The 10338-nt window shown below is 39.1% G+C and overlaps 1 protein-coding gene across 17 annotated transcripts; it reads right to left on the bottom strand.

The window, feature by feature from the left end:
- Positions 1-2545: 2545 nt before the first annotated feature.
- On the bottom strand, positions 2546-6775 carry LOC148029877 (F-box protein At1g67340-like). Of its 17 annotated transcripts, none has more exons than XM_087686186.1 (7): positions 6337-6767; positions 6119-6191; positions 5292-5336; positions 5101-5184; positions 4840-5029; positions 4559-4721; positions 2546-4173 (listed from the first exon to the last, which is right to left on the bottom strand). In XM_087686186.1, exons 4-7 carry the CDS (start codon positions 5126-5128, stop codon positions 3481-3483), a joined length of 1074 nt encoding a protein of 357 aa, XP_087542312.1. In that variant the 5' UTR covers positions 5129-5184; positions 5292-5336; positions 6119-6191; positions 6337-6767; the 3' UTR covers positions 2546-3480. The 17 variants fall into 17 exon arrangements, with proteins under 17 accessions (XP_087542312.1, XP_087542314.1, XP_087542304.1 ...); XM_087686188.1 differs by having other exon boundaries at positions 4840-5026; XM_087686178.1 differs by lacking the exon at positions 5292-5336 and having other exon boundaries at positions 4559-4718; positions 6337-6775.
- Positions 6776-10338: the final 3563 nt, after the last annotated feature.

Raw genomic sequence — 10338 nt, 5'->3', positions numbered from 1 at the left:
CTCCAAATCCAAGCTCAAAAGCATGAGAGATAGCACTTGTACCTTACCAAGTATGCCTATGCTTCAAAAGAGTTCATTGTACATGTTAGATAGCTTCCAAACTTCAAGAGTATGTTTTCTTGAAAGTTTAGCAACAGGTGTGGTCCCTATTTTCAGATCTATACATAACCATGTAGCTCAAAAATAAGCTCAAGACAAAGCATCAATACCATGGGTTCTTGCATACCCCTTGACAAGTGATTCATCAAGCAGTAGAGCACTATCCACCCTTCCTATGCCTTGGGTTAGACCAACAAAGTGTAGGTAGCAATTAGCCCCAAATGCGTGATCTATCTGAAGATATTTTTACCTCAAACCTGCTGGTTATGAAGATTAGCATCCACTTTACCATGCTCAAACAAGCTTCTCTAAGCTTTACATAGCATTGCTCTTCCTTCATGAGCAATAGAGCGCACCATTGGATGACTTAAGCTATCCAATCATTCCCATAAAAAATAGGTGCAAAAATTCCAGCTCCACGTCTGTATTTTGCTGCTCGTGCTGAGCATGAATGACATCATACATAGGCTCTAATACATGTTCTTGATCCCTTGAGCAACCCCAACAAGCTCTGACAGTTCTAGAGACTCAAACTAAAATGCATACCTTTCACATGAGGTCAATGGCAGCCTACTTCTTCAAGGGACATACTTTGTCTTGAAGCTTCAAGGTCTGCTCCACCAATGCCATCCTCCAAAGAGCCCATTCATGGCTCTAATACCATATTAAAAGTGAGAGAGAGAGGTTGGAGCTAGCACATAGTGAGAAGCCATTTGCTCTCTCACGTATATTCCATTATGTATATTTTTCCCATAACTCAAATGATTGTTTACAACCTAAGGTCATAAGGACCATTCACACCAAAACAACTAAGTCCTAAGCACTGACTTATTTAATGTCCGCATCATGTAGTACAGTTGAACAACTCAAGTGTCGGATATAGTCATACCAAAGACAGAAAGATGAGCTTGAAGTCTAACAACACCCCACTCCCAAAGCCCATCCATCACTCCCTCCCAATTCTCTTCGTTTTATAAGGCAAAAACCTTTAGGGTGGGGATGGATTGTAATGAATGAAATACATAGAAACTAGGGGTTAGACATCCAATCACACTGACCAGGTATATAAGGTGTAAGAGTCCCAGTTTAGGACAACCAGTTATTATCAAGAACATACTCTTCACCTTCATCTTCAACTTCCATGGCTTCCTTCTTCTTTCTCCCCTCTTTTCTATCTTCCTCTCTCTTTTTCTAGTCTCTCTCTCTCTCTCTCTCTCTCTCTCTCTCTCTCTCTCTCTCTCTCTCTCTCTCTCGTTCTTTCTCCTCTCTCCTCTCAGCTTCATTCATTACATTACCCTCATATGTTGCATCTCTATAGATGAGTTTGTGAGAGAAGAGAGGGATGAGGCTAAAAGAGCATGCTTATAATGGATCATGGAGTGAAGGAGAGTGTATTCATGGCTTGGTAACAATGTTGATTCCATCTTTAAGAAATCTTGATGTAGCCACAAAGTGATCATCTATATGCAATTCTAATAATAAATCAAGCAAGTTCAATTCCTTATTTATTTCTCTTCATGTTTGGTTTTAAAATATTTGTTACTTGGTTGTGTGCCATAAATTAATGGAAAAAGAAGTATCATTTTAAAAAGACATAAAATAAACCATGTACAATTTTCAAAAGTGTGAAAAGATAAAGAAAATATCAAAGAAATGGTTGCTTTTAGTGTTTATATAAGAAACAATGATATATAATAAACATGGGTGATGTGTCTCAAATAATACGTTATAAACATGGAGGATGTGTCTACATATATATTTGGAATTTGTAGTAGCACGAGAATGCTCGGTGCCATATTGCATTGCATGCATATTTTTGGAGGGCCTTTATTTTTTAATCTTGCTTCTTAGCGTAAGGCACATCTAGTTGAACAATTGGCTGAGCTAGCTAAACATATTGTATCAACTAATTGTGATCATTTTTGGTCATTTGCCTCTCTTCACTTTGGAATGCTTGCATAGCCAAGGAAGGGGTGGCTTGCCTCTAAGTTAATCCAAGCCTTAGATTTATAATTGTGGTATTGCCATCATGGATTTTCTTTTTATGCTCTCTTTGATTGACTGCTATACTAGAACAAATATCATTTTCTTGTGTTGGAGTGTTATTGGGCACACTTGCTTCTCACGCACATTTGTTTTTACCTTCTGCACTGAAAGTTTGAAATGGTCAAAATTGAAATGTTTTCTACTGATGACTCTTTTAACATTAGTCCCTCGAAAATCGAAAAGTTTTCTATGGGTGACTCTTAACATTAAGAGTCCATCAAAGTCATTAAGACAAAAAAAATCTAACAGGAGTTCCTACACCTCTCTAATCGCTTAGAGAATGAAGAATGATTATATGAAGCTTGCACTATGGAGCAACTCTACCATTAATGGGAAAGGGCAGCTTTCCTGATGATTTGCAACTGTGAAAGAGCATCAAAAACATTGTTTCATACAGACAGTATGAATGCCACCTTTTTTATTGCCTAATGCACTGCTGCTATTTGCCATCATCTTCAACATATCCTTTTGGAGATGCATATATTCTCATAGTCTTTTCAATTCTTTTTGGAATATTTGTGATCCCACTTGGTTTGTTTTTTTAATCCCACATGTAAATTATGAACTTATCCCCAATATCACCCTTGCGAAGAATTGTCGCACCATTATCATGGTTACAACCAGATCTAACTGTTTTATAATATCTTTTCTTTCACATTCCAGTGTAGTCATAGATAATTCCTGGACCTGTTATTGCAAAGCTCTGATGATCAAGAAGGGGTATAGCCATGTGACACTGCCTGCAGAGCTTAGAGAGCTTCCTGCAGGAAGCCTTCTCGCACAGAGAAAACAGAAGTTAGTAGTCTCAGCTCAGCAACAATAACAATCAGTATATCAAAAGATTCTACAGCTCAGGACAGAGTCAAGGTGCTAGTTTCTCAAAGTTGACGCTCACCAAGCAACCCCTCATAGCTATATTAATAATCACTCTTGGCTGTAAGCTTTCCCTCTTGTTCAGTGTCAGTACATATATGCAGCTTCATATCACATATGCAGCCCCAATCTCCAGCTGAATTTGTGACCCACAGGACCCACTGTCACGTCTTGGCTTACCACTGAATATTCATCCTGAAGAGCATCACTTCCTGCAGGCAATTCAATCCTATACTGGCTATAAGCATTCAATTTAATGGTTGTTAGAAATCCTAACGTACTGATTCATAAGCTCGTTGATTTATGCAACTTCTCCACACAACTTTCTTGTTCAGCATGAGGCCAACTGAAGATGGCCCTGTAAACAAATGAAATGTGCAGGAAAGAAGCATTTGTTGAAATGGTTTGAACTACGCGGTTTTGTCGTCCTGTCGAGCCTCATCATTGTAATCCTGTCTCTCTCTACCCCGTTGCAAGAGTACATGTATGTTTGTGCTGCAATTTCCAATCCAAAGCTTGGCAAGCTCTTGAGCAGTAAATTGCTGAACCACATGCAGAACACTTTCGAAATTCATGCTTTCGTGACTCGGATCTGCCACAATTCATGTAAGAGCAAAGAAGCATGCCTACAGGAGGATGTAAAGCAAACCACTCCACAAGGAATTTGTTTGAGACATGAATTTTGGCAAATGGCAAACTGCATCCATAATCACTCAAAAGAGGATGAGTTGAACAGGACTTTGTGACTAGCTGGTCTGACAGCCCATCGTCAGCATGTGTCACATGGAGCTGGCTGCCTCCAAAGCGTACCGACTGGAGCACATTCTCCATGAAGGCACGAGGATCCATGTTCACTGCTGCTGCAGCCTCAATAGCATTGGATTTCAGCAAGATGCGCCTTCCTTTCAACACATCCTTCTGGACACCATACCCATCTTGTAAGCAATGTCCGAGCTCACGCATGGCATCTACATGCCCAAGCGAGGCAGCCCGAGCAGAAAGTTGAGCTCCTGCTCTTTTATCTTTTTTGCTGCCTCCACTACCATTAAAGTGAATGATGGCCAGAGAGTGTAAAGCAAGAGCATGAGATGACAAGGCTGCTCTTGTGAGTAAGGCGGCACCTCCACATCTATCACGAAGGCAATAAAACCGGATCTACATCCAAATTAATCAAAACTGCCCTCAATAAGATCTTGCTGCTTGGAATACAATATCAAAAAACCCCAAACAAAATGTAGACTATGTAAAATATTACATCTCATCAACCCAAGCCAAGCCTAAAAAATGCTTGCTGGCAATATAAGCTTCTCTTTATCCTAACTAGCCTGAAAGCAGAAACAGAAATAAGGTCTTATTTTGTGGATATGTAAATCACAAAGCTAACACATCTAGCACAAGATAAGACAGTTTGAGCTTACTGTAACACAAAGGAGGATGAGCTGACAAGAAGAACCACCTTAACCATTGGTACAAAGGAGGACTCAATACAAAAGGCTGTATATAAAAGAAGCTGTGCAAAAGGTGAACTAGAGATACTCACCATGCCAAGTATGTAGCAGGCCTCCAAGTTCCCAGCTTCAGCACACCGTATCAGAAACTTTTGTGCCCCCTCACACCAAGCAGATGCTTTGACTGCAAGTGCAGGAATTCCCACTCTACCCAACACCAAAGGACTAGTCGCAGACTCATGGAATCGTCGGCTGCTGCAGCAAGCAAAAAATGCAGAAAATGGAGTTGGTGTTTGTGGCTGATCAAAGGAACCTTGTGCATCTGCATTTGATCAGTGGTAAGCACTACTATCTTTAACAAATGGAGTCGTACACGAGCATGGCATTGACAAGATCGGCAGGTGATGTTGTAGTTGAACCCAAAGCCACCAGGATACAGATCAAAAGCTCATTTGGAAAAGCATCGAAGCTGCTTTCATGGTGTGCAGCATGGCCAGTGGTGGGATCTAGTTCCACTTGTCTCTTCTTTTTGTGCCTCGAGATGGGACGTTCATCTGCTGCTGCTGAATTCTCATAAACTTTTAGTTTTTGCATAATGTGAAGCTCGAGATTGTGGGGATTGCTCCACACGCACCTTCAGGGACTAGGGAGCCCCAACACATCACTTTGGAGGGGAGGCTCTGTTGATTTTGGAGAAGGCCTTTTGCTGGTTTAGAAGCTGCAAGAAGTAAGAGATTTTTCAGTCAGATGTGTGCAATGATTGATAAATAGCAGTCTATTGATCCTTCTGTTCAAAGACTTGAGCTGTCCAAAAGACATCACTACTGGTTGATAAGGCCTTCCACAGTTGCTTTTATGGCAGTCCTCAAGCTGTTCAAAGTCATCAGTAAAGTGTCATTACCACATTCCTCGAGCTGTCCAAAAGACATCACTACTAGATGCTATGGCCTTCTTCAAGTTGCCATTTTCATCACCAATGAGTGCAATGGCCCTCCTCAAAGTTGCAAAAATGGCATTCTTTTGATGGCATTAAACTGACCAGCCAGGAAGTTCACAATTATGCCGCTGTGGGCATGCATGACAGGATACTGTCTCGTGCAAATACAGGATAGACATGGGACCTAGATACATACACAAGGAGTTTTAGACAAATTCCCACTATAATTCCCACATTCTCAATTATGGCAATATCATGAGCTTCTGCAAGTGAGGGAGGGACCACACACCTTGCTAGCTGCGCTTGGGGGCAAGGGGTTGCGAGGGCCAGCAGCCCCCTGCCCCGAACCGCACCTAGCTAGGTATGTGGTGCCTCTTGGGTAGAGGCTCACGATGTTGAACACTATAGGGAAAAGCAAGGGAAAACAACCCCTTTCCCCACATGGGAAAATGTCAAAAACTTCTTGTGGTAGCTATAGATACTGTCTCATGCAAATACAGGATAGATAAGGGACCTCAATACATAGGCACAAAATTGAGTAAGATTGGAAAAACTAAGCTCTGATGTGATTAATTGTGCAAATATCGGATAGATAGGGGACCTCGATACATAGGCACAAAATTGAGTAAGATTGGCCAAAATAATCTCTGACATGATTAATTGTCTTAGCTATGGATCAATTCAAGACAAGCGAAAACTATAGAAATGAGAATACCTGGAAAACCAGACGAAGGCATTCATGATAGGAATAAAGCAGCGGGCCGGAGATCCTTAATTTATCATGCTCTCTGCAGCAATCAGAGGTGATTCATGCCCATAGACAGACAAACAATGAAGAGTCATTCGAGAAGAAGCATCAGCATCAAACTCACGAAAAGGAGAATAATTGAAGAAGAAGAAGCCAGTTCTGAATAGCAGAGCTTTTAGTCTTACTGATCGCACCCACATCGATATGGCCGCCATTGAAGAAGCCGACCCACAACATGGCAGCAGACAAAGGTATGCAAACAGGACTACCAAGCTTCCATGCAAAGGCATTAAAACTCTAAGCAGATCCTTGGCTTCCCTTTGATTTCAGTGCATGCATAATCCCCTTATTTCTAAATTGCTCTTGTTGGCCTCCATTGTAGTGCAATGCTATGAGTTGTCTATATAGAAGTCACCTTCATTGCATGCATTTCTATGCTTCTTGGGCTTCCATTTTAGTGCATGTTATGAGTTGTTTATGGAAAGGGGCCCCTTTCCCCACTATCGCACAAATGGGCACAAAGTTCACATGGCAATCACACACATCTCATGGGCACTGCCAAAGCATGATCAACAAAATCAACCACATAACAAGAGGCATGGATGCATTCACTTAAGCTTGTGTAAGCTTGTCCTCAATATACTAATGTGAGGTGAATTGCATCCATCAATTATGGAAGTCTATGAGCCTATGCATATCTCCGTAAAGTACACATCAATCTAAATTATATGGTGAGATCATATCTAATTGTACAATGTCACACTATAGGTATATCATATGGTCATATCTAAACAAAAGATGTACGGTGCATGTCAATGTCATGTATGATACAATCGTATCTAAACAGGATACATAGTGCACGTCCATGTCAAATATATGGTAAGGATCATATCAAAACAAGGTATATTGCATCACCTAGAAGATTGATTATTGTGTTATAGGCCTAATAGAAGTGATAGCATTCCTTGTTAGAATATGATACTAATGCATTGATGTGTATTGATTGCGCAAATCACTATGTTTTTCTTCATTGGAATGCGCATGTGTGCAAAGAAGCCATGCTACCTCCATGCTCAATCTACACTTTTAGTACTTGCTATGATTTTGATACGCAAGCACATTGTATCTTTGAATATTGAATCTTTAAAACAACTTGTACCAATAACTCATGCACACCACACCCTTGGAGTGTTCATACACGATCCAATGAGTTCATTAAGGATTTAAGATTATTAGAGCAAATTGCAACATATGTAACTTAGCTAGGAGGAAGAGCAAGTGCAATGTAAATCTATTCACCAAAGAAGGCCAAGAGTTACATCCATTGTAAGCAACACCACGAAAATTTAGGCATCTGTATTGGTGGCATCATGGTATGTGACTTGTACCCATAAACTTATGGTTATGGCACAAGTGCTACCACTAAGTTGCCCACATCACTATATGCAATGGGGCATTTACTGGCCCAACGTATTGGATCCGTGATCAAGGATCTTTTCCACGTTATTAGAAATTTGTAGGACCATTTCTAGGGTACCTTGTGAAACCAAGTGGTCCATGTTGGCACATCGTTGAAGGTGATGGGTGCTTCATCTAGAGTGTAGTGCTGGATAAGCCTAGGAGTGGGAATGAGATGGTCTCAAGTTTGAACCTCAACTTGGCAAAAGATATTTGCATCTCTAAGGCTTAGATTACATCAAAAGTGGAGAGAGTGATCCTATCCAAATTGGTAATTTGAAAGTGATGCCACTAGGTTTACTAATATGCATAGAATTATCTTGAAAGTGGTATCAACTAGGTTATTAAATAAGTAAGGGCTCACTAAATTTTAGGCCACTTTACTAACATGTATATCACACCAATTTTCTACAGTTTTGAATTGAAACTATTTATCCCACTAATCAACATAATTCATGCTTCTATGAGATAGTCATGAGGTTAGGCTATGACTTTGGGAATGATGCATCCAAAACATTATCCTTCATGTTTCATTATGGGTATTAATAGTCTAGCTAAATAACTTAAGTGCAATTTTTTTTGGCAAAAACACATATACAACCTTTTTGTTTAAAGTAGCTAGCATCCCCTATTCATTTATGATCAAAAGCATCCTACCTTTGTGTGTGTGTGTATGTATGCAACCATTCTACATATGCAAGTATGCATGCATGCATGCATGAATAACTCTTCTTTTGTGTGTGTGCATGCACATGCACATGCACATGTGCATGTACACGGGGCTATGTGTGCACGCATGCATGTATTCATGTGTGCATGTGCAACATGTGAACTCGTGTGTTTGTATTCGGAAGCAAATACGAGGAAATTAAAAAGTTGGAGTCAAACTCTTTTAGACCTCCATTATTATAAATTAATATAGCTATACACTATACATGTCAAATTTTTCCACTCATAGACAATGCTTCGTTGCCTGAACAACATGCTTGAGAGTGCACTTAATAATGAAATATGCTAAGTGGTAAGCAAGCAAAAAAAAAAAAAAAAAAAAAAAAAGGAAATGCAAGTGTGTGTGCAATGAAGATGGTGGCATGTTTGTTTGCATGTCCTTAGGCACAATTGAATGGTTGTTCTCTTTATCCATCACAATGTTTGAATCCAAATGCTATTACAAAATAAGTTGGTAGTTGTGAAGCGAAATGCCCAACGAGCATGAGAACTCCCCACATTATGCAACCATGACCTGATTCGAAGCCAATAAGGGAAAGCTACCTTTTGTAAAAAGTCCACTTATCAATATACAAAATATGATGCTGCTCATGGTAAGCATTCCCTATGTATGAGACATGCATGACATCATCGCATAAGAAAAGAAGAACCTTTTCTCTTTTATCTCTCAGTTTTGGATTTTGGTTTTCATAACTTGATATTGGAAAAAGAAAATGCTCAAAAGACATAAAAGTGAAGCTTATTTAAGTGCAAGTAGTCTCAACATAATAAGCGTATAATCTAAGCAACTTGCATTGAGTGAGAATTGAAAGGATTCATGTACGACAACTTGCCTATGGTGGGAGGAAAGCAAAAGATGAATTATCCATTATCATTGAAAGTTTAATCAAAGCATAGTTTTAGAAGGGTTTATTGTGCTTTCTTATGACCAATGAAATTAAACGGTTTCTTTCATATGATCTTTTTCTCAGAAAATAAAAGGACAAGCTTTTTGAAGTTGTTATTTCATTGAAATGCAATAATTCACTAACATACTTAAGGTTTTCCCCTAGAATCTAATGGCATGACAAAATTTTATTGAGTTTTTAAAAATTCCGACTAGTAAAACTATATTGAATGCCATTTTTTTGTAGTGGTGACTAAAGGATGTGATTTTTTTTGGCATGTCAATTGTTAATTGAGTTTTATAGATGCCATTTTTTGAGTAGTGACTAAAGTAGGTGCTCGTCAATTGTTAGAGAAGTTTAAGAGCAAGGGCTTTTAACATATGTACAAAGGAGGCTTGGTCTAGTTGTGAGAGAGTTAATCTTTACTTACTATGAAAAGTCAAATCACAGTTGTTCACAATAGATTAACCCTTGTCACAACTTTACCTTGGAATGAACTTTTCTATGCAAGGTGTAAAGGATACTACTTTTTCAAAAAAATGGGGATTCCACAATGGGCTTGTAGAGATAACTCTCTAAAGTTTTCTTCTTACTTATTCCAACTCTATAGATAATATCCCTATACATGCTTTAGGAAAGATTTTGGAGCAAAATACAAGGTCCTACTTATTGACTCATGTCATTTTAAGGCTCACAATTTAACTTGTAATTTGGTATACATCTCTTCATAAATGTGCACATGCTTTATACATGAGATTAGGAGTATATGATCAACATGCACCACTTATATATGTTCCCTTCTTGTGTGGACACTAGGAAAGGCATGTATGAAGACTCGATAGGTTCGTGATTTACTACTCTACTAGACTAGATTTTATATCTATGCAGTTTTCTAGTGGTTAAGCACTTTGTGGCCTTCCCATGCTGCTCAATTATAATATTCCATGGAGTACAATGGTCACTAGTATGTATTATTAGGAACCTTGAATTTGGGTATCATTGCAAAGGTGTTGGGTCAAGTGACTCTGTTCTTCACTTTTGATAGAAAAAGAGGATAATACATTACACGTTAAGCACGTTTGTAGTCAAGATCCCATATTTTTGGAGACATGT

The sequence above is a fragment of the Lygodium microphyllum genome, chromosome 10 (genome assembly GCF_053477565.2).
Source record: "Lygodium microphyllum isolate KBCC chromosome 10, Lygodium_microphyllum_v1.1.10, whole genome shotgun sequence".
In the NCBI taxonomy this organism is placed as follows: Eukaryota; Viridiplantae; Streptophyta; class Polypodiopsida; order Schizaeales; family Lygodiaceae; genus Lygodium; species Lygodium microphyllum.
The sequence above is the reverse complement of the archived record's forward strand: the minus strand, read 5'-3'. Positions and strand labels throughout refer to the sequence as shown.